This window comes from Felis catus, chromosome B4 (genome assembly GCF_018350175.1).
Source record: "Felis catus isolate Fca126 chromosome B4, F.catus_Fca126_mat1.0, whole genome shotgun sequence".
NCBI lineage: Eukaryota > Metazoa > Chordata > Mammalia > Carnivora > Felidae > Felis > Felis catus.
In genome coordinates, this window is record NC_058374.1 from 92,702,009 (window position 1) to 92,726,766 (window position 24,758).

General features: G+C 43.6%; 1 protein-coding gene across 3 annotated transcripts; it reads left to right on the top strand.

The window, feature by feature from the left end:
• The first annotated feature begins 372 nt into the window (after positions 1-372).
• Positions 373-13,805, top strand: DYRK2 (dual specificity tyrosine phosphorylation regulated kinase 2). Of its 3 annotated transcripts, none has more exons than XM_023257216.2 (3): positions 383-511; positions 1,128-1,276; positions 8,268-13,805. In XM_023257216.2, the coding sequence occupies exons 1-3, from the start codon at positions 463-465 to the stop codon at positions 9,873-9,875; spliced, it is 1,806 nt and encodes a 601-aa protein (XP_023112984.1). In that variant the 5' UTR covers positions 383-462; the 3' UTR covers positions 9,876-13,805. The 3 variants fall into 3 exon arrangements, with proteins under 3 accessions (XP_044917987.1, XP_023112984.1, XP_006933944.1); XM_006933882.5 differs by lacking the exon at positions 383-511 and adding an exon at positions 4,802-4,851 and having other exon boundaries at positions 1,139-1,276; XM_045062052.1 differs by lacking the exon at positions 1,128-1,276 and having other exon boundaries at positions 373-511.
• The last annotated feature ends 10,953 nt before the right edge of the window (positions 13,806-24,758 follow it).

A 24,758-nucleotide genomic window follows, 5' to 3' on the forward strand; every position in this document is an offset into this window, starting at 1 on the left:
GGGCTGCCCTCCCGGGCCGCGCCGCGCGCGGGCGCCAGTGCGAGTGTGCGCGGGGGCGCGCGCGCGCGAGCCCGGGAGGAGGCTCCCGAGCGAGTCGGTCCTGGCGGCGCAGCCCGCTCCCCCGCGCCCTATGTGAGGGACTCGGGGAGGCCAGCGGCGCGCAGGGGAGGGCGAGGCATGTGCACGGGCCGGGGGGTGCTGCAGCCGCCCGAGGAAGAGGAGGACGGCGGCGGCGGCGGCGGCGAGGAGGAGAGCGGGGGACTCGCGGCGGCGGGCCCGGGCCGCGGGGATGCAGCGGACTGTGTGTGTCTGGCTGTAGCTGACGCGAGGCGGCGAGGAAGCGCCGGAGACCCGCGAGAGGGGCGACCCGGAGGCGGCGGCGGCCGCGAGAAGTAGCAGCAGGACGGGCGGCGGCGGCGGCGGAGACGGCAGCCCTGAAATGCATTTTCTTCTCCAGCGGCCATGTTAACCAGGAAACCTTCGGCCGCCGCTCCCGCCGCCTACCCGACCGGTAAGGAGGGCCTGGCCGCCACGCCGCCCCCGGCGCCCGCCCCCGGCGGCACCCCGCGCGCCCCGGGTCCAGCCCTCGTGGCGCGGGCGCCCGCTGCCTGCGGGACCTCGAACAAAGTCTGCGCGGTGGCGGGGCCCCGGGGCGGACGGCGCGCCCTCGCCTCGGCTCCGCTCATTGTTGCACCCCGGCCCCGGGGCTCCTCCGAGTGGAGCCCTCCGACCCGGCCGGCGAGGGCCGTCCCGGGCCTGCCCCCGCCCGGGGCCCGGCGAGGCAGGCCGTCGCGCCCTTGTCGGCGGTCCAACCCCTTTCCCGGCCTGTGGCCGCTTGCAACGTGGGCCGCCCGGCCCCGGCCCAGCCCGGCCCCGCCGCGGGGTCGCGAACTCGAGCGCCGGCGCCCGACTTAACTTTGCAGCTGCCCGAGCCCCGCCTGGGGGTGCGCGCCGGGGATCCGTGACCCGGGCGCCCTTTCATTTCCCCGGACGCCCGTTTTTACCGTCCCGTCTCTCTCTCAGGGAGAGCGGGGTTAGCTACCCAGAGGGGTGGGGCGGGGCGACGGGTTCTGGGTGACTTTCTCCCCCCTGACCCTCTTTTGTCTCCTCCCGTGCGTGGCTCCCAGGCAGAGGAGGGGACAGCGCCGTTCGTCAGCTTCAGGCTTCCCCGGGGCTCGGTGCGGGGGCTCCCCGGAGCGGAGTGGGGACCGGCCCGCCCTCCCCGATCGCCCTGCCGCCTCTCCGGGCCAGCAACGCGGCCGCCGCAGCCCACACGGTGAGACCCAGCCCCGCGGGAGGCCGCGGTGGGGGGGGGGGGCAGGGGTGCGGGAGGGGCCCGGGGCATAAACACCCGGACTTGTGGGGTTCTGACGCCGGGAGAAGAGAGGTCGAAGTGCGAGTATCTCCACGCCCCTGGCTAGTGGCCTCTCCTGGACGCCACCCTATGCAACTTGGGCGAACCGAGAGCTGCAGCCACAAAGGAAGATTCGTGGCGTGGGCCCCTCACTTCCCCTCCGAAGCCCGCCCACCCCTGCGCTCCTCTTCCTCGGAACTTCCTCCTTGCTGCTTTCCTTCTTTTTTTCCCTCCTTTTTCGTCGTTGCTTTCCAGAGCTCCTTTCCTTGACCGGGTAAACATCCCCCAGCCCCTCCCCTCCCCCCAACCACTGGGTAGTGGGTATTTATAGAACAGATATGTGTTAGGGGACAGTCAGGCTGTCCTGCCCGGAAAATCGATCCCCCAAAGAGCCTCCCAGGCCTGGCTCCAGCCAGCAGGGAGCACCGCCAATTGTCCCCCGCGTGTGGAAGCATGTTTTATGAGTGCTACAGGTTTGAGCACAACAGAAATTGTAATTAACATTAACAAAAATAAGAGCCACAGCAGCAGTCAAAACAACCAGCCACCCCTGTAGGATTCTGCATTTGGATATTATTCAAAAGGAAAGAGCTGGCTTTGCTTTGGAAGTGAGAAGGGAAGGGCACCCGGCAGGTGCTGCGGTCCCTCTGTAGGTGGAGAGGGAGGGGACAGCCCATCGTGGGACTAGTGGCTGCAGATTGGCAAACTGGATTTGACTTCAGCATGTACCTTTTCTCAGCTCCCAGAGATCGCCCTTGGAAGGTGACTGCCAGCTCAGAGAAGGTGTGCACTTCTGGAGGAGCTGACGGTTTCCCAGGTCTTATTTCCGATTGGATCCTCCATAGGAATGGCCTAAGGTGGTTCTATGTGAGGGATGCTTGGTAGGGATATGGCTTCATTTGCCTAGCGAAAGTTGAGTTCTTGTAGAAAAAGGCCATTTCCAGCCTACAGAGATGCAGCTCTGAGGGTCATGTGTTATGGGGAAACTTCTTTATTAGAGGAGACTTTGTGAGAGGATGGCTCCAGTGGGGTATCTCCCCTTAGACCTGGACAGATGGGTACAAGTTTTATAGGAAACCGTTCTGTTAGATATTCATTCTCTCCCTCCCTCCCTTCTCTCTCTTCCTTCTCCCTACCCTCCCCCCTCCAAACATGTGACCAGGGGCTGAGAATTCATTACACAGAAGTTAACTGATCTGTGTTGCACTGTTGATGGTGGAAGAGAATTTGTCAGTAGGCTGGTTGATACCTTATGGTTGAACGTTCCTGTTATGGTGACGTTTTAGTTGAGGAATTGCCATTAGTTTTAGGGGTTTGGGTTGGTTGGTTTGTTTGGTTTGGAATCATCTGAGAATTTTAAAATACAGCATCCACTTTTTTCCGTGTGTGGATGTAATCACGTGACCTGATGTGACCTGGGAAGGAAGTACTAGGTTTTCATCTGGATTCCAGGAGTGAGCTTTCTTAGATCAGAGCCTTTTTCCAATAGAAATATGTAATCAGATTAGAGAAAACAAAAGGTGTCCACTGCAGGAACAGGCCGTGGTGCACCAGAGATGAAAAAATGTGACGTTCCTTCTCAGGACTCCCAGCAATGGATGCTTGTGTTTTGCTGTGGTATCTGGCTGATTTACCTGTTTTAAGCTTCCAGTTAAAATCCCCGTGCTATTATTGATCGTTGGAAACTTGGTTTGGAAAGTGTAAAGTTAGATTTTGATTGTGGCTTAGTTTTGATTTTATTTGCACAACATTGCAGATTTTGTAGAAAAGGAAAGTTTTTTAAATAAAAACAACACAGTATTTTTCTGGTTCTACTCCTTCATCTTACAGATGAGGAAACAGTCTGACGGGTTAACTGGTTTGGTCAAGATTCCCTAGGCAGCTCCTATCAAGGCTGGAGCTAAAGCCAGGCCTTCCTGAGCCTAGCTTCTACCTCTTGCTTGACATCCCTTCTCCTAGGAAGTTGTGTTCATTTCATTACAAATGCAGGAACTTTTGCAGAGCCATAGTCCCATGTGTCTTTCAGGTGCTTGTAAGTTTTTAGTTGTTTCTTCTACAGCAATTACACTTGGGTTTAGAATAAGGGGGAAAAGGGGATTAAGGAGAGAAAAATGATCTTGTCACAGGAGCTTGTCCACATTTCCGCTTGTAAAGTGTATACAGGAGGGTAAATATATGATTATAAAGAGTATGAACTTTGGAATTTATTTAGTCCATTGCCCTTTTGTTCCCTGTCTCCATGGATATATTATTGTATATGTAGTTGTTCTGTTTATTTCTGTTTGTCTGAATAGTGTACCCAGTCACTGTGTGGATTCCTATTTTTTTTTTCTTTTGATGTTGTATTGGAAATAATAATATACTTTTCTTAATTCCCAAATATTAGTATTTTATCACTTTCATAACTGTTCTAATGTTTACAGCAGTCTCTAGTTACCAGCTTTACCTTTATAAAATAATCGGGATTAAAAAAAGAAGAATGAGTATTCTCATTTAAAAAAATAGTAATATTTTGAAGAAGAAAAAGTAGATATTTGACTCAGAGCCACACAGGCTCTCTGTGTTTGAGGAGGAGCCAAAATTCCAACCTTTTTGCACTCAATTCTGTTCCCATAACACTGTACAGCATTTCTAAGATGACCTCAGGGAAGTTTTCAAATGCTCCAAAATGTTAACACAGTCTCCTATTTTCTACTTTATTATTGGAAGAGATTAAGCTGGTTAGACTATTGTTCTTATATAATTTTTAATACTGAACTATTTCATGGTCAGAGAAGGCTTTTGTAGGTCTCTGTTTTAACCCCTACGTTGTACATATCTAACAATTGCATTCGCTCTGTGTATATTTTTAAATGTGACAACCATGCTGGATGAGCAGTGGCAAACAGGAATAAGCCACGTGCTCAGACCTCAAGAGGCTGAGAGTAAGGGGCTTTTAATATTCTTACGGTTATGTAGGCCTGGCATATGTGTTCTGGAAATACCGTGGCTCCTCTAAATCTCCCCCCACCTTTTGTTTTTAATAAATCAGCTAATTGCGCTTCTGAATTTCATTGTGATTTTCGAGTCCTACAGTATTTGAGATCAAAGACCTTCTTTTCTATAGCCTCTCAACAGAATCTCCTTAACGCTGGAAAGTTGTGAAGATTCCACACATTGCTTTTAGGTGTTTAACTGACCTGCTACAGGTACCTTTTAACTGGCTATCGTTTGCCTTTAAGTCTCTGCTGATGCACTGTGAGCCTATCCTAATGTCTTGTGACTTGGATCGCTAGGGACATCCCTAATTCCCTGGGCATTAACTTCCTGTGTTCTTATGAAGGTACAAGAGTAGTTCCCAAATACAATTCAGAGAGGTATCAGTTAACAAGGATTTATTGACCTGTGTTCTTCCATTCAACAGATATTTACCGAGTGCTTACTGTATGTCTGGGTTTATGTTAATAGGGACTTACAAAGATAAGAGGTGACCCTGCCCTGGAATTGCTCACAGCCAGGTGGGTACATTAGGTGTTAAAACACTTACAATAAGATGAAATAGGTGTTAACAGTGGTCTGAAAGAGAGCAAGGAAAGGGGAAGTTTCACAGAAGAGGTGAGAGTTGAACTGGACCCTGAAGGCTGAGTGGGAGTTTGCCATGGAGACATAGTGAGGAAGGAGATTCCAAGCAGCCTTTGGGAAGGATGATAACAGCTCTTCTTTACTAAGCACTTTATACATTTTATTTAACGTATTTAATCCTGTAGCTCTGATGAGGAGCTCTGTTGCCTTTTTACAGACAAGCCTACTGAGGTTCCGAGAGATGAATTGCCCAAGGTCGCACTTCTAGTAAGTGACAGAGCTAGGCTTCATCCCCCGTGTGTTTAATTGAATAGGCCTCGACTTGTAACCATTGTGAAACATGACCTCACCAAAAGCAGAGGAGCATAAGAGGACATGGTGTTTCCACAGGTCTTGGGGAACCCAGCTTTGTTACTCTCAGAATTGTAACAGTGGTAGATGACATTGGAAGGAAGGACTGAGGACATTTATGTGCTACATTTTAGAACCTGGTGTCCTGGCCTGTAAATTCTTGGGTTAATTGTGGAAATGGGGTGCAGATGTGGGCCTTGAGCAAAAGGGAGGACAGTGTCAGATTGACACTTTTCAATGACAACTCTCTAAGTACTTTGGAGAAGGTGATTTGAGGAATTCTAGACTGAGAAGCACAGGGCCATGTGAGGAGTCTGCTTGGGTTGTCCCAGTGAGAGACCTCAGGAGTGGGCGGGCGGTGAGGCCCGGTCAGCGGAGAGGGAGTAGGATAGACAGCAACGCTTACTGGGGACTCAGAAGGTGAGGGAGACACTCAGAAGGATTTCCAGATGTTCAAGCTTGAGTGACTATGTGGAAGAGAAGCCTTTTGTTTATCAGAACTTGAGGGTATGGGAGGAGGAAGCGGTTTTGGAAGGAAAATCATGAGTTCAGTTTGAATTGCCTGCGGGGAAGGCGGCTGATCTGCCGTTGGACACAAGGGTCCTGGGCTCAGGAGACCAGATCAGGCAGGCCTGAGCTGGAAGTGGAGCTGTGAACTCGTCAGTCCTTGGGTGCTTGCTGAAGCCCTGGCTGTGGTCAGGATCAACTAAGGAGAATTATGGGAATTAAGAGGCCAGGGGAGTTGAGGCTTGAATACTGAGGAACCCCTGAACCCATCCAAGGGTAAGTGAGCTAATAGTTGAGACAGCTGAGAAGACCGAGAGAAGGCAGTCGGAGAGACAGGAGTTGATAGTTAATTGTTAAGCCCTCTTTGGCTCTAGTAATTAAATTTGTGTGATTGTATTTTAATTGTGCAAAACATTAAGATTGCTGTTGGAAAAATTGGAGTGAATTTCTGATGCTCAAAATGCTTTGCGTTGCTATCTTGTAGGAGTTCCTAAAGCCTCAAGGTTAATTTTGTCCCTAGTGAAGCCTCATGCTTTTTGTAGCGGGGGTTTTTCTTTTGAATCACTCTTTCCCGCCCTGAAGAGAACGGTTCTCTAGAAGAGAGGTATTTCAAATTTCAGATCTTTCTATTTCCTGGTGCTTGAAAGATCACAGTGGGGAGGAGGGGTGCAGAGAGTAGGACTTGGGAACGAAAGCTGTGGACAGGCCTGTACTACTTTTCTATATACTCATGAGTTCCTAATTCATTTTTATGGACTGTTCTGCTTTTGGCATAGAATGGGCGTAAAATAACCTGTCCAGCTACCCGACAAAAGATCACTTAGCATGAAATATCATCAATGACTTTAATAAAAGGGTTTGATCAGAAGTCTTCAAAAAATTGGCCTGAGTAGTAAAATCTCTCAATCTAGGAAATCACACTTCAGACAGGCCCAGGTACTATACAGTATTCTACTCTGTTTTATTAGAAGCAAGCAGAGAGAAAGCCCACTCCTTATATAGTCACTGTGCAGGCTACATGTCAGTTAAAGAAAATTCAAAGGTCTTGGTCGGCTGCTAAGGAGGACTTGAAATTTCAGTTTATAATCCGGGTGATTCCGAGCCATTTTTTGAATTGCTGTGTTACCTATACAGACTGTTTTTATTCTTTGGTAGTATATAGAGCCCAAGAGGTAGGATTCAGAAAGAAACTAACAGAAAAAATACTGTTGGCATGTGATTTCAGCTAATGGATTATAAGCTCCTAAAGGGCAGGGACTCTGCCACTTCTGTGCCTAGACCTTAGCTAATACCGGTTGAGTGAATGAGATGGGTTGTGAATGACAAATTGATCTTTAAGATTTACACAGAAATCACCAAGCAGGATGCATTAAGACTTCTGGGTGGTTGCCTGAGGCTGGGAAGAATTCCTAACCCAGGGGATCCTGGCTGCTAGTGCTCTCCCACCCCTCACATCTTTGCAATAATAATACTTGAAGGAAATCCCAAGCAGATTCTTGGTAGAAGACTGGGGGCCCCTTGGCTTGCACCATCAGTTTTGTTTAGACAAGAATGTTCAGGGATGGTATGTGTGCCTGAAATAGAAGTCGCTACTTTGTGTTCCTTGTTGGAAAGCTGAGTATCCCAGCAGCCCACAGAAATACACTGTTAAGAGAGTGGAGCCATTGACCAAAGGAAGGCCCCAAACTGCGGTGGTTGGTTTGTTGGGCTGAATGGCCTTAAATGGTCATCACAGTCTATGAAGCCCAGAAATTTTTTAAAAATAGATTAGGAGTTTACAAGATTCTACAATGCATATCCACATGGGAATCTTTCAAGCCTAAAAGTGCACATTTTTTTGTCAGTGGATCATACATCTTCCTAGGTGTAGTCGGTTTTCCAAGTAGTGGAGAAGATCAAGAATGGAAGACACGAGTGTTTTCAGAATCGAACTAGCTAGACGTGGGAGAGAGAGTAGTGAACAAGACAGCTATGGTCTCTGCCCTCGTGGTAATAGAGAATAAATGAAGTGTGAAAGGGGCTGTGATCTGGAGGAGGTGGAGCCAGCACAAAGATGACATGTTCCAGCTTTTTCTGTATCCTGTTTCATTTTACCTACGGGTTGAGTGGAACACCTGGGGTGTGCCGGGCCCTGTGCTAAGTGTTAGGTGTAGACCAATGAACAAGACAGATGCCTCTGCCTCCACAGGGAACCTACTGTAAAGATCCGGGGTGTGGTAGGTATGGCATTTATGGGGTCCCTTTTTTCAGGATCCCAAGTTCCGTAGCCTTCCCAAGTCTACTAGTCTTTTTCCTTTATTTAATCAGAGACTGTCAGCACCATATCCACTCTCCCTGTCGGGGTGTTCATGAGGTCCCTCCTGGGCATACAGCTCTTTCCATTCAGCGAACCTGATTTGGACTGTAAAGGTGGGGTGGGGGCTGACTTAAAAAATACCCCATTTGAACAGACAGACCTCTTCCGTTGTATTCACGTTTGCTTTCTGAATTCCAGATTGGCGGCAGTAAGCACACAATGAACGATCATTTACATGTCGGCAGCCACAGCCACGGACAGATCCAGGTTCAGCAGCTGTTTGAGGATAATAGTAACAAGCGGACAGTGCTCACGACACAACCAAACGGGCTTACGACAGTGGGTAAGACGGGCTTGCCGGTAGTGCCGGAGCGGCAGCTGGAGAGCATCCATAGGCGGCAGGGGAGCTCCACCTCTCTGAAGTCTATGGAAGGCATGGGGAAGGTGAAAGCCACCCCCATGACACCCGAACAAGCAATGAAGCAATACATGCAAAAACTAACCACCTTTGAACACCACGAGATTTTCAGCTACCCTGAAATATACTTCTTGGGTCCAAACGCAAAGAAGCGCCAGGGCATGACAGGTGGGCCCAACAATGGTGGCTATGATGATGACCAGGGATCATACGTGCAGGTGCCCCACGATCACGTGGCTTACAGGTACGAGGTCCTCAAGGTCATTGGGAAGGGAAGCTTTGGGCAGGTGGTCAAGGCCTATGATCACAAAGTCCACCAGCACGTGGCCCTGAAGATGGTGCGGAACGAGAAGCGTTTCCACCGGCAGGCGGCAGAGGAGATTCGGATCCTGGAACACCTGCGGAAGCAGGACAAGGACAACACCATGAATGTCATCCACATGCTGGAGAATTTCACCTTCCGAAACCACATCTGCATGACGTTCGAGCTGCTGAGCATGAACCTCTATGAGCTCATCAAGAAGAATAAGTTCCAGGGCTTCAGCCTGCCTTTGGTTCGCAAGTTTGCCCACTCGATTCTGCAGTGCTTGGATGCTTTGCACAAAAACAGAATAATTCACTGTGACCTTAAGCCCGAGAACATTTTATTAAAGCAGCAGGGTAGAAGTGGTATTAAAGTGATCGATTTTGGCTCCAGTTGTTATGAGCATCAGCGCGTCTACACGTACATTCAGTCCCGTTTTTACCGGGCTCCGGAAGTGATCCTTGGCGCCAGGTACGGCATGCCCATTGATATGTGGAGCCTGGGTTGCATTTTAGCAGAGCTCCTGACTGGTTACCCCCTCTTGCCTGGGGAAGATGAAGGGGACCAGCTGGCTTGTATGATTGAACTGTTGGGCATGCCCTCCCAGAAACTGCTGGATGCATCCAAACGAGCCAAAAATTTTGTGAGCTCCAAGGGTTATCCCCGTTACTGCACTGTCACGACACTCTCAGATGGCTCTGTGGTTCTCAATGGAGGCCGTTCCAGGAGGGGGAAACTGAGGGGCCCACCGGAGAGCAGAGAGTGGGGGAATGCACTGAAGGGGTGTGACGATCCCCTTTTCCTTGACTTCTTGAAACAGTGTTTAGAATGGGATCCTGCGGTTCGCATGACCCCTGGCCAGGCTTTACGGCATCCCTGGCTGAGGAGGCGGTTGCCAAAGCCTCCCACCGGGGAGAAGACGTCAGTGAAAAGGATAACCGAGAGCACTGGTGCTATCACATCCATTTCCAAGTTACCTCCACCTTCCAGCTCAGCTTCCAAACTGAGAACTAATTTGGCACAGATGACAGATGCCAATGGGAATATTCAGCAGAGGACAGTGTTGCCAAAACTGGTTAGCTGAGCTGAGTCCCCTGATGCTGGGTAATCTGAAAGATACGACGTTGCTGAGCCTTACTGGGTTGAAAAGGAGTAGCTCAGACCTGTTTTTATTTGCTCAATAACTCAACTCATTTGTATCTTTTCAGCACTTATTTTAACGTAAGAAAGTTGTTCATTTTGTTTTTATAAAATACATGGGGACAATGCTTTAAGTTTTTATACTTCCTGAAACTGTTTTTGTGTTCTAAAAGTATGATGAGCCTTACTGTATTTAGTGTGGCAGAGTAATAAACATCAGTGGCAGGCCATTGATTACTTCGTGACTGCTGCGCATTTACAGATTGGTGTCAAAGACATTCACTGTTTCTATGGTTCATAGTATATTCTCCCCCAGGCAGTTGCCCCCCGGGAAGGTCCCCCTTCCCTCGCCATGCTCCTGGTTCACGCACAGGTGTAGCACGTCCTGCTTCCGTTTCCCATAAGTGACGTGGGTGGTAGTGAGGGTGGGAGAAGAATGGCCGGGACAAAAATGATTAATGAGCAGAACTGACCTCAGAGAATTTTTTCCTAAACTAGTGGTCAGACAAACACAAAGTCCCCAAGTTGACATGCCCACTTAGCATTCTGACTTTCTAAAAGCTGGCCAAGCAGACCCGGGTGGATAAATGGAAACGTGTGCGTTCCTCCAAATTTTCTAATATGATCAGCGACCTGTTTGTAAAGAAGCCTCATAGTACGGAATTGGTTTTGCACCTAAATACAAAAATGTATTCCATAAACTGTTCCTCCTCTTTGCTTTTCTCCTCTCTGTTCCTCTTTCACTACACATCTGTTGCTTGCATTTAGTTTTTTTTTTTCCTTCCTTCACATATATATCCCAGACTGTTAATACAGAAGAGAGACATTTCAGCTGTGATTATGACCATTGTTTTCATATCCCAGTTTAAAAAAGAACAGCAGCCTAGCTACTTAAGGTGGGGATTTCCATAGTTCCAAAGAAGGTTTAGCAAGTTAGAGTGAGTTCACACTTTTCAGGTGCCACTGTAAGGTTCTCTTCGCCTGGGAAAGCATCAACTCTTTCTTTAAAAAGAAAGATGCTTGAAAATCCTCTTGCTGAACAGAAGTCATTGTGACTTTTCAGTGAGGTCAATTTAAACAACGTAGTTAAAGGAGGAAAAGTTCAATATCAAGTTAAATGGTTTGACTTACTTGCATCATTAGGAAAATCATGGATCGCATTCCTCTATTTTACTTTTCTTTTGGATTGCACTGACTGTATTTGTGGGAATGACACTTTACCTGGAAAAGTTAACTGAGAGGTAAAAGAATATTTTCGTCTCTGAATAATAATTATTTTCAAAGTGAAAAATTAAGTATTTTATCACTAATGTATGAGCAGTGATATTTATCAATTTCAAGGCACGTGGAAGAAATTTTTTAGTATGTGCAATTTAATATAGAAAGATTTTTTTGCCTGTTTGGACAATAGGTTTTGGGTAGTATAAATTAGGATAAATACTCTTTTATATGCACAGATATTATTGTATTGCCTGTAAATTGATTTACAAGTACTTAAAGCATGGTCCCCAGCGAGGCCAGGAAAGTTTCCGGTTAAGTTCTTTTAATATTAGTCCTACAGTTTCTCTTACTTAGGAAAAAAGAAAAAAGAAAGTAGTTTTGAACAAAACTCTTATCTTGAGGCTTTGTCGTTTGATGGAGAAAACGCTCAGGAAATATTACAGATATTTGCCAAAAAACAGTAATAAGATTAGCTTATTAATAAGATAGTGATGTTGATATTTGCTTTACTATTTAAGGGTGTCACTGATAAATTAATTTGTACTTCTGTACTTAGAAATTATAGCTTCTTTCCCCTAGTCAGATTCTTAGCCTGTTGTACACATTTCTGTGTAATCTGTGGAAGTGCAATAATATGTTAGTAAGTTGCTTTTTAAATGATGCTCATGTGACGATACCCCCAATCAGTGGCTTATAGAATTTAAAGATTGTGTATTTATTATTAAAATTTTGACTTAAAAGGCATAAGAAGTGTAAGACTTGGTATGGTGGCTTTGTAAAACCATAAGCCTCTGAATGATGGTCAGCTTCTTTAAAACAAAAACATAAAGGCTGTTTTTCCCTTGCAGTTCTCCTCTTCCATATCCACCCTCATTTTCACATTTAGGTTTACGTGAACCTGAGCCTGCCATCGATAGGAATTCCCCTATAAAATACACGTGAAAATTTATAAATGGACTAGTACTGCTTGTCTTTTCCCCACCACATAAAACTGGTACTTAAGATGCCAACAGTGCATTTGCGATGATATTCACAAATGCAACCGGAAACTTTGAAGCCAAACTATAATGGGCAGCGCTATGCCCCCGCCCTCCAAATACGGTGAGATTTACTTCATTCATAAGAGCCACTAACTAGGTTCAGTGTTCAGTTGGTAGGGCTGCTTTTAAAAAATTCTGGCTTATCTATATCAAAAAAAAGAAAAACGTTGCATCTCTGTGATTTTAAAACAAATGAAGGGCTCTAATAGGCTACTAGGAGTTGGCTTGGAAACAGTCCTCGGTCTCACAGGTTACCAGTGTCTAGGGATGTCTGAGCTGTTTTCAGATTTCAGACTAGCACAGTGTCTTGTCTTTGGTTGCAGTCTCATCTGGCTCCGTTTCTGGCACCTCCACAGTGCGCATCACCTCTTAAGTGCGTTGCTACGACAGGGGAACAGCACCGTGATGCAGGACAGTGCAGATCAACAGTAGAGGAGAAGTTGTGCCCTTAGTGTTAACAATGTGCCTTTTGTTCTGAATGCCATGTTGTAGGGCATGCATTTTTTGGCCTCTTTAACTCTTTGAATACCCGGCAGTAAGGATGGAACCCAGCTCTGCAAAGATACATCTGTCTTAAATATCCAGTTACTTACAGGCCTTAATAGAAACCATAAGGCGTGAATCATCATCAGGCATTGAAAAAGGTAACCATTTGGTTAGTTACACAGGAAATTCCTATGTTTAAGGGGTTAAAGATGGTCTTTGTTGTATCTTAACATCAGACTGATTTTTTAAATGATATTTTTTTGTTATGGTAACACTAGACAAAAATCAACTGTATTTGTAAAAATTTACCTCAAACCATTTAATTTTATAGTGTGATTAATCCCAGGGCATTTGGTATGAACCAAAGTGCATTCCTTTTATATGTGCCTGGCTCTAGTACGGATGGCCAGGGATTTTTACAATTTGGGTGCAAGGCACTTAAGCCACTTTTAAACTTAATGGGTGGTTTGGAGTCGTGTTAAAGGACTCCATCAGGAGGTTAGGCAACACTTTAGGCATCAGTAGCATTGGGCCATATTGGAATCTTCAAAGTGTGAATTATTTTAAAGAGAGCATTCATTTTTGTAATTTTTCTCATCAAGAATATTTCTGGTAAGCAGAAGACTTAAAAAAAAAAAAAAACTGATCTGGTTGGTAAAGGTTTTAATATCGCCCAACATAATGCTGTGGTAGCATTTAAAAAAAAAGTATTTGTCAACTCTGTTTCTTAGGGGCTTGTACATCTCTCTGCTATGGACATATATAAAATTAATTGTAATTATACTCAGCTCAACTGCTACAGTTCTGTCTAGGCAGTGGCTTGGGTTTTTATCGAGCAACATCTTAGACACGTGACTGAAATATGCTGCAACTGTGTGTACTGAAAATATGTGAAAATGGTTGAATGTGGACTGTGTACATATGTATGTAAACATTTCTGTGAGATGCTGCTGTCGCCACTTAACATGAAATATGTTCTGGTGGATTTTAATCCTAGTGGCCAGTTCTATGATACTGTATGTATTGTACAGCTGAAGACAGGAGTAAGACTGTTCAGTGAATATTTGTTACATTTTATTGTCGTGGCCAGAGATAATTTCAGAATAAAAATTTAATGTCCTACCTTACTTTTCTCCCCTTTTCTAACTATAATTTAACTCCTGATTTTTTCTGGTGATATTCTTGGTCTGGTGGCCTGGAGACAGTTTAGAAGGCAAACATTGTCAGCTACAGTTGGCTTTTTTTTGTTAGTTCAATATAAATTTGCAAATCTTAAGTAAGAATAAAGTTTTAGCAGGCAACTCTTGCTTTTCTCAGGATACCCTATTCCTTCACCTGTAATGTTTCTATGTTACTTTTCCTTTATATGGCCTCTGCGGCCAGGTTCTGTATCCTGCTAGAATTTCAAATCTTTTTTTTTTTTTTTAAATCTTCAGGGTAACAAGTTGTGGGAGCAGAGTCTGTAAATTATTCCCCACCGGTCTTTATTCTTTTCTGTGCGCAAGTTCTGGCAAATTCTTCATATGTGCTCTCACCAGCTCCCCCACGTGCTTCTTAATGCTTATGCTTTTGTAGTTATTTTAGTTGGTGGTCTCTATGGTTCATGTCTTTTGGGTGTTAGTGTCTTCGTTCTTCCATCGCTTGATCGGAAACAGCACCTAGCTCATGATTTGTCAGGTTTGGTTAATACCAAGCCAAGAGTTTGCTTACAGAAGACAGCGAGCAGATGCCCTAGTAATTTGTCAGACGTAGGGATATTATGTAGACAAAGATTTCCCTCTTGTGGAAAGAACTACTGCACATTTTTATTTACACCCCTCCTGCCACCAGCAGCCAAAAAATCACTTAGTGTGGCTTCCTTCAACAAAAGTGGGATTTGCTAAAACAAGGGGACACTATTCCCAAATCCAGACTCAGGCTTGCCATATCCTATGCCATAATTGCCCATTACTGCTTCTCTTGCTAATCAGAGTTCTTACCAATTGAAAAACATACCAACTGACCAAGAAACTCAATATCTATAGAAAAAAAAAATTAAGACGTGCATTACGTATAAAATTGAAGGTTGATGCTAAAGCAGCAATTTAAATTTAAAATTGTTCAGATCTGACTTAGAGCAGATTATAATTCCCACTCATTCTCTTTTATCAGGTCTTTTTAAAGCTCTTTCTTAAACTGAGTAATACTATATTCTGTTTGAATTTCTGTAATCTTTTTGCTTTGGGAATCAACACCTATACAAGTAACCATTTTGGGAACTTCAAAGTTGCCTTTAAACTAGCACTAGAGAATGTTCTTAGCTGGCATCGGTATTGGCCTTTTAAAGAAAGGGAAATTCTAGCTGGCATTGGTATTGGCCTTTTAAAGAAAGGAAAATTCGTTTATTTTCTTTTGGAAAGAGAGCATTAAGAGATTTGAAGAAAGGGTATTTGTGACTTTGTTTCGTTGTTTTTTAAAAGTTTGAATTACTTACATTGCTTTTTTTTTTAGTCATTAGGCAAATAAACACTTGTCATTAGTGATGCTTAACACTGTCCAAAATGGAAAGCGACTGCCAGTGTGATACACACACAGAAGAAAATTGCATCTTACTGCAAAACTTTTGGTTTATTTGGTTTGACTTTGACTTACTGTTGTGCTGTGGTCACATCCTTAATATCTGTGCTACAGTTCATATGTATTGGGGAGGGCATAAACTGCCATTTCTTTGCTTCTCAAGGAAGTTTAATGAGCAAACTAATGAATTAATATTTACTCCTCCAAAGAAAGCTGACATTTTAGGAGCATTAACTAGTCATCTATAATAAGGAGCAGCAGGGTATAACTATGATAATGTTATAGAGCATTGTTCCCTACAAAGACTTAGCAGGTCTCGTGGCGTTGTAGGAACATCAGTGCAGCCTTATACGTTCCTGTAAGCTATAATTATCCCTCACCTGATATTTGAGGAAACTGAAGTGACTTGTTCCAAAGTGACTTTGCAAAAACAGTTTGGGCCTCAGGTTGCAATCCAATAAGGAATTTTGGTCTCGGACAGTAAAGGAAAATCCCTAACTATACACCACACAGAAAAATTTAGAAGCGGGGGTGAGGGGAGGGCTCTGAGCAGTGAGCATGTCTAATACTTGAATAAATTGTGTATCAGTTCCCAGGAATATTTTTTAAAAGGGGAGAAACTGCAAAAAACTGAGGACTAGAGCATCTTTGTCTCATTGGTGCACCTGATAACTAAAAGGCACTGTGCACACACCTCTCAGTTAATTGGTGAAAGAGGGACTCCTTATATTGCCATATTTGGGGAGTATGATTAATTATAGTAGCTTTATTATTTTCTGTTCTTAAAATACGCTTTTTACATTTGAATGTATGAAAATATTTTTGACTCTACTAATTCTCAGGGATTAAAAGTTAAAATTTACTGACTGAAGCAACAGGTAAACCTCTTAAATTCAAACTTACTCAGGTTTCCTATTTCTTTGACTCCATATTTAAGAAAACATAGGATGCCTACCGGGCAAATATATAAAAATTAAAATTCCAAATACAATTTAAAAATACCAAATTGTAAATAAACCAATTTTACAAACTAAAATATTGTGTCTTTCCTTGCTTTTTATCCCAAATTATTTCCCCTCCTAAGTTTGAGGAGTTTTAAATATCCAGACTATTTCTTAAGTGGTAAAAATAGTGTTTATTTACAAAACAAAAACCCATGAACAGGCCCAGATCATTTAAATAAGAGCTTATGGAGTTGCTTTAAGCTGTTTGTGGGAAAATGTGATTAGTGTACCAGTAATTTGTGTATACATAGGAAATAAGGGTATGGGTAAGTTTGAGTTAATTTGTCAACCTTTTGTCCTAACAGGAATACCCAACCTATTTTCCCTTTCCCTAGAATTCAAGTCACTGGAATTGTGGCTTAGATAGGTTTAAATTAGAAAGAAAAGGAAGGAAGGAAGGAAGGAAGGGAAGGAGGGAGGGAAAGGAAGGGAAAAGAGAGAAAGAAAGGAAGGGAAGGAAGGAAAAGAAGGAAAAAGGAAAAAAAAAGACAAAAAGACTCCATCTTAATAACATCTATTGCAGATGGCATTCATTTGTCAAATATTTATTAAATGCCTACTATCTGCCAGGTACCATTTATGTACTACAGGTATAGAATAGTGAACAAAACAGATGTAGTTCCTATCCTTACCGAGTTTTTAGACTAGCTGGGAACACAAGGTGTTATATAAGTCATTATACGAACAAATCATAATTGGAAATGTGATAAGTTCTATGAAGTAAAAAAAAAGCATGTGTTGCTGAGTGTGTGTGTATATAATGGAAGAGTACAGGTTGTTTTGTCTTGTATGAATTAAGAATGGCTTCCTTAGGAAAGAAATAGCTTGAGCTGAGGAAGGAGAGTATGGACTGAAATCCTGGAGCTGGAGGAAGCAAGGTGTCCACGAGCAATTAAAGGAAGGTCCTTGTGGCTGGAGCCCACTAGAACCACAAGAATGAGAGAACTTGGTGAGAAATGAAGCTGGCAAAGTGGTTTGGCCCCAGACTGTGCCAAGTCTTGTAGATGCTGTTAAAGATTCTGGTCTTTATCCTGTTTGCAAGGGCAGCAACCAAGGGGTTTTAGGGAAATGCTGTGAACAGCCTGGCTCTCCCTGAATGTCTTCAGGAGAATGTATTTAGAAGGGCAAGAATAGACGAAGGAAGACAAATTGGAAGTGTTTGCAAAAGATGGCAGAATAGAGCAGACCAGAGAACAGGGATGGACATTTATACAAGATGGGTTGAAAGGCTCTTTAAGATGCAGAAATATTAAGGTAGAAACAACAGTGGTGTTTCTTTGTATATGAAAAGTAGCTAGTGTTATTTTAGTGTCTGATTTGCTACACTGCATCAAAGGGAATTATAGTATCTCATTTGTTCTAGAAAAGAGAAGGTGAAAATTAATGCCTTTGGTTACAGAATGTGACATCTTAGTAAGCTATTTATCTTTTGCTGAAATTTGAAGTCTTGGAGTAAAATCTCATTTGTGAAGTCAGGAAATTATTTAGATTTAAAAGAGATTATAAAATAAATAAGTAATGAGGGAGAAGGGGGACTGTAGAGGTCATGACTAAGCCAAATACTCCATGAGGACAGCTACTCTCTTGGGCTCTGCTCCCTCTTTCCTTCCATAGAAAGCAAACATGTGCTCTGTAGGGCATTTGGGTATGCCAAAGCAAAAACCAAAACAAAATGACTTTTTTTTTTTTTTTTTCAAAAAAAGAGGGAGAAGGAGAAGGAGATGAGTCTCTACTTTGAGGACTTTATGTTTCATTGGGAAGATGAGATTAGCAGGAAACATTAAACAATGTGAGAATGGTAAAAGACAAAATTCAGAGCAAGTAAAGGTCACTGTGGATAAGAAAAGCTTCAGGGAGGTATGTCTCTAGCCAGATCTTGATGGAATTCAGACTGGTAGAGAGAAAAAGAGCATTCTATGAGAAGGGAATTTCCCTAATCAAGACAACTCGTATCATTCATTCATCTGGTCATCTAATATTTACTGAGCACTTAAGTATATGATTTTTGGCATAAGGCAAAGAGACAGGCTTTTGCAGAGTAAAGAACTGGAGATAATTCCTTTGGAAAGGTAAAGGCTTTTTGTCTTAAGGTTTCCTCAAATGTGCCGTGTTCTCACCATGTTCTCACAGCACACGTGCTTTGTCAAGAATGCCCTTTCCAATCTCCGCCTCTTCGTGTGGGACTCGACTCAGACCAGACGTCACTTCCTCTACAAAGCCATCCTTTACCTGAGGTTGGGCAAAGTGGCCCTTACCAAAAGCTGACCCTGGCAAGCTTTTCTTCGCATCTGGAAGGAATTCCAATGGGAAGGTGAGTGGAACTGAATGGAGGAAAGCAGTGGGATCCTTTCCCCTGTTTCCCTCCATCTTTCGCTTTGGACATATACTGCGAATAAAACAGAGTGGTGTCCAGAGATAGCACATTAGTAGGGGAGATAGATATTAAGCAGATAACCACAAAAATGTTAGTTTTAAATTATGAGAAGTGTCAGGAAGGAAAGGTAGCTACATTTTGTGAGAAAGAACAATAGACTGGGCAGTCAGCAAATACCTCATCTGGTACAGTGCCATTTATGTGGTGTTTGTAAGGATGAGGGCAGCTCAAAAGCCCCGGGAAGAACAACCCAGAACATGAGTTTGAGGACAGAGAGAAGGCCTGTGTGTCTGGAATTCGGTGAGCCAGGGAAACGGTGGCACAAGATGAGGAGGGAGAAGAAAGCAAGACCAGCCCAGGAGAAGGCAACACAGACCATGTTGAGGGGTTGGAAACTTGTTCTGATTACACCAGGAAGCCGCTGAAGCATTTAAAGTAGATTTTGAAACAGTCATTCTGGTTTCCTGTGGAGAAAAACTGAGGGGACCAAGCGGAAATGGTGAGATTTCATGAGACAGAGAAGCCCTAACTGGCTCCAAGAAGTTAGGGAGAGATCATTTGATAGGATTAATAATGGTCCCAGACCATGTGTTCTGTTTCAGGTGAGGTGAGGCGGGGATAAGACCATGCATGATTCTGAAGACGCCATTTGCATTGTTATAAAACTCAAGTAGAATAGGCTGAAAAAATGTGTGTTTTAAATGTGACCATATAAAAATTACAAATGGGGAACCTGGGTGGCTCAGTTGGTTAAGCGTCTGACTTGATTTTGGCTCAGGTCATGATCTCACAGTTGTGAGACTGAGCCTGGCATTGGGCTCCGCACTGGGCATGGAGCCTGCTTAAGATTCTCTCTCTCCCGTTGCCCCTCCCCCAGGCTCGCTCACTCTTTCTCTCTCAAAAAAAAAAAAAAAAAAAAAAATTAACAAGTATTAAAAGTTTTTACCTGACAAATTGAGAGGACTATTTCCCTACAAAATCTTAAGATTTATGGATTCATTTAATCTATTACAGACTTTTTAAATCAGTAAGAAAAGCACTAAGAAGTCAGTGAAATAAATGGGTAAATGACATGTTTAAAAAATTTATATGAGAGGGACATCTGGGTGGCTCAGTCGGTTAAGCGTCTGACTCTTGGTTTCGTCTCAGGTCACGATCTCACAGTTTGTGAGTTCGAGCCCCACATTGGGCTCCATGCTGACAGTGCAGAGCCTGCTTGGGATTCTCTCTCTTCCTCTCTCTCTGCCCCTCTCCCACTCATGCTCGCTCTCTCTTTCTTTCTCTCTCTCTCTCTCAAAAGTAAATAAACTTAAAAAAATTTTTTTAAAAACTTAAAAAAAGTTTTATATGAGAACCATAAATTGACCCCAAAAAACAATTTATAAATGTGAATCAAAGTAATGTAAATCCAAACACTGAGTTTATTTTTAACCCAAGGGGTATCCACAATGAATAAAACAATGATGTGCCATGATAGCAAGGGTGTGTGGAGGCACAAAACGCTCATTCACTGCAAGTGGGGTGTAATTAACGGAGGGTAACTTGGCAATCAGCACTAAGAGCTTCAGAAATGCTCATTTGCTTTTACCTGACAAATCTACCTCCAGGAATCTATCTCACAATAATCCAGGATGTAAACAAAGATTTATGTACAAGGATAATCATATCTAGTATCACAAACACAGGGGAAAAAAAACCAACTTGTATCCCTCAACAGAGGATTACTTAATAGCTTATGATAAATTTATGTTTTCATGGACAAAATGTTCACAGTGTAATAGTAAGCAGAAAGCTCTTCCTCAAAAGAAAATAGGACATACAACTGAATTCTGTTCCCTTCAAAAGAGGCGGAGACAGAGAGACGGCACAGGATAAATTACTAGGAGGAAATAGACCAATATGTTAAGAGGGAGTTGATTTTCATTTTCATTTTCTTTAGCTATTTTTCATCAATTTTCGTGAGCACTTACATTTTAATATTAAAAAAAAACAATAGGTCATTAAGCAGAAAAATATTTGCAAGGGATAAAACTAAAAGAAGACAGCTATGGACTAGGTGAGCAGAACACTTTAATAATGAGGAAAGTGACTTCCTGTATTCATTACCTATTGCTGAACCATTTCCACTCCTACTAGTTGCTGAGCTCTTTCTTATCTCCAGTTTCCACGGCCTGGAATGTGTTCTCTTCTTGGTCTGGCTAATTCCCACTGTGCTTCCTCTGTCCTCCCTGTCCCCCACCTCAGTCACCCTTCCTTGGACTAGTGGAGATGCCCCTGCTGTGGTCTCCCATAATGACCGCAAAGCCTGCCTTCATAGACCTTAAACTTCATTGTTAGAACTGGTTTAATTGTTAACCTTTGTGTACCATGAGGGCAGTGGACTGTCTTTCTTGCTTGCTATGGTATCCCCAGTGACCAGTATAGAGTTTGGGACAAAACGGAGCCTCAATAAAGACTTCTGACTGAGTATGTGGAAAGGGTCAGAGAAAGATGTGCACAAAAGAGGCCATCAGTGTCCTTTCAGAAAGAGGCTTCAAGAGAGTAAAGGAAATGGAACAGAACATTAAGTGGCTAAGGAGGCTGGCAATGAGGAAATGTGGGTGCAGACCCACTCACAGCTCACACAGCACTTCCCTACCAGTGGTTTTCTCCACTCCCCGTCTCTCTCCATCACATCACCCTGTTTTATTCCTTTAAAGTACTTATCAGTATCTGAACTATCCTGTTTGTTTAATGATTACTTATTGTCTGTGTCCCCCAGTAAGTATAACCTCCATTAGAACAGGGATCATGTAAATTCTTGTTACCGCTGTATTTCCTATTGCCTTAAACAGCACTTGGCACATAGTATTTGTTTGGCACGCAAATATTTGCTGTTGAGAGTAAGGCCTATGTATATTTGGAGGAAGTGAGGAAGAAACTAGTAGGGAGGAGGACATTAGAAATGTTATATGACAGAAGGCAAATAGGTATCAACCCTGAATGCTTTAGAGTGACTAACTAGAACCCTGTCCTGGGATTATGAAGTTTCCTCTGGGTTCCGTAGGAAATAATGCTATCATTGATTAGCAAGGTCTGCCATGGGTATAAGAAGGGGCAGTTCAGTGGTTTAATAGACTTTTCTGTATTCCAGTGTGTACCGCTTCAATTCTAGTCTTCACACATGGACACTGTGCTCAGGATATGGCTGCTACTTAGTTAATATATAGGGGTTTGGGTTTGGGTGTGTACGTGTGTGGCTTTAGGAACCAATATAACACGAAGAGCATAAATGCTTTTTGTATCTTAGAGTTTTTCATATCTTACTTGCAGCTTATTAATTTATTCCTTAATTTATTTTTAATGTTCATTTATTTTCGAGAGAGACAGGATGAACCGGTGAGGGTCAGAGAGAGAAGGAGACACAGAATCCGAAGCAGGCTCCAGGCTCTGAGCTGTCAGCAGAGAGCCCGATGTGGGGCTTGAACCCACGAACCGCAAGATCATGACCTGAACCGAAGTCAGGTGCTTAACCAACTGAGCCACCCAGGCATCCCTAATTTGTTCTTTACTAAGACATCTGGATGTATGTGTGTGTTCAGTAGATGAGAGAAGGACAAGAAAGTACTTCCTTGTTATTGTAATCTCCTTTCTTGCAACTTTCATTGCTCGATCTTTTGGTTGATGTCAGAATGGTAGCTAATTCTGAGTAAAAATTCATTGGCAAGCCTCAGGCCAGCAGAAAGTAGAGATGATAACAGTACCAGATGAAAGTAGAGGGGAAGCTGCAGGTGAGTTGTTTTTGTTCTGATACTTGCCGTCTCCTTTTAGGCTTGGAATCTGCAAATCTCTTACTCCCTGGGCTAATTATTTCCTCTTGAGAACGGTAAGGCCTTTTATCAAGATGGCCACATCCCTGTGTGTCCTGGCACACAAATGATGAATAATGGGGCTGATTAACCCAGTGACCTTCGTGAATGATAAAAGGAGAATATAAAGACGTGAGGTTTTGCCTGCTGTCTGAGAATCAGCTTCTCTCTGGACTTTCCAGAGGCATACTCCTTTATGACAACTCGTACTCTGCACTTATTTCTTGCCTCTTTCATGCATCATGCTATCTCGAAATGTGATTTAAAAACCCAGTACAGAGTGCTTGACCCACAGGCTCTACACCAGGATCTGATCAGCGCAGGCCATTTAATAGTGTTCAGATTAACCTCTGGGCACCGTGAGTGGCCACTGTGTTGCAAGTGTCCTAGCCCCTAGGTTTAGAGGGCCCGCCACTCCTGCCACTTCCACCTTTTACTCTGAGTAAATGATCGTATTGATCTTCCCCTGAACCAGTGCCAGAGAAGAAGGAAGACTGGTTCTCTGTTTGGAAGTGGCTCAGGCAGCAATTACAACCACTTTAGGAAAAACGGCCCCAAATCCACTGTGCGATGCAGTATCTTTCCTCCTTCTTCCTGGCCCTATCTAGGATCAGGCTCACTGTTGATCCCTCATTTGACCTCAGGAGCATATCACCACAATGGGTCTACAGTTCAAAGTGCAGCACTGTGTCTTGAAAAACAAATAATCCAGTGAAGAAATGGGCGGAAGACATGAATAGACACTTTTCCAAAGAAGACATCCAGATGGCCAACAGAGGCATGAAAAGATGCTCAACATCACTCGTCATCAGGGAAATACAAATCAAAAAGCACACTGAGATACCACCTCACACCGGTCAGAGTGGCTAAAATTAACAACTCATTAAACAACAGATGTTGACAAGGATGTGGAGAAACGGGAACCCTCTTGCACTGTTGGTGGGAATGCAAACTGATGCAGCCACTCTGGAAAACTGTGGAGGTTCCTCAAAAAATTAAAAATAGAACTACCCTACGACCCAGCAATAGCACTACTAGGAATTTACCGAAAGGATATAGGAGTACTGATTTGTAGGGGCACATGTACCCCAATGTTTATAGCAGCACTATCAACAATAGCCAAATATGGAAAGAGCCCAAATGTCCATCAACTGATGAATGGATAAAGAAGATGTGGTTTATATATACAATGGAATACTACTTGGCAATGAGAAAGAATGAAATCCTGCCATTTGCAATAATGTGGATGGAACTGGAGGTTATTATGCTAAGTGAAATAAGTCAGTCAGAGAAAGACAGATATCAATACGTTTTTACTCATATGTGGAATTTGAGAAACTTAACAGAAGACCATGTGGGAAGGATGGGGAAATAACAGTTTCAAACAGAGAGGGAGGGAAACCATAAAAGACTCTTAAATACAGACAACAAACTGAGGGTTGACGGGGGGGGGGGGGGGGGGGGGGCGCGAGGAGAGGGGGAAATGGGTGACAGGCATTGAGGAGGGCACTTGTTGGGATGAGCACTGGGTGTTGTATGTAAGAGATGAATCATGGGAATCTACTCTTGAAGCCAGGAGCACACTGTATACACGGCATATTAGCTAACGTGACAATACATTATATTTAAAAAAAGCATCAGATAAAGAAAAAAATTCGAGTATAGCACAGAATGTCCTTTTTTAGCCAATCTGAACAATCTTTCAACAGAAAACAAAACAAAAAATAAAAACAAAAAACCAACAAAGTGCAGCACTGTGGCAGGCAGAATAAAAGCTCTATCAAAGATATCCACATCCTAATTGCCAGAACCTGTGAATATAGTAGATTATATGACGTTATAGACTGAAATGTGCGCCCACCAAAATAAATTCCTATGTAGAAGCTTGTGATATAATAAGAAATATATAGTTGGTCTTTGTCCCTAGTTCCTGACACAGAACTCCCAAAACTCTTGTAATTTCCCAAGTGATAAGGGCGATAGCAACATCTTTTGTTATAACATTTGGTCTTAGTCCCCAGTGCCTGAGAACAAGAGCTACTAAGACCCTAGAGTCCTCACACAGGTAAGAACATCTTTTGGTATGCTAATGAGATGTCTGGTGGCTGGAGGCCCATAGATAGTGTCAGGATGGGGGCTGGTCCCCAGGGAGACCAAGGCATGAACTTGCAGCCCCTCTCCCCCCATCACCCACACGCTGACCCCTGAGAAAGGAAGAGTGGCCGGAAACTGAGTTAGTAATCAATCATGCCTACATGATGGAGCCTCCATTAGAAGTTCCTAAAGTGCAGGGTTCAG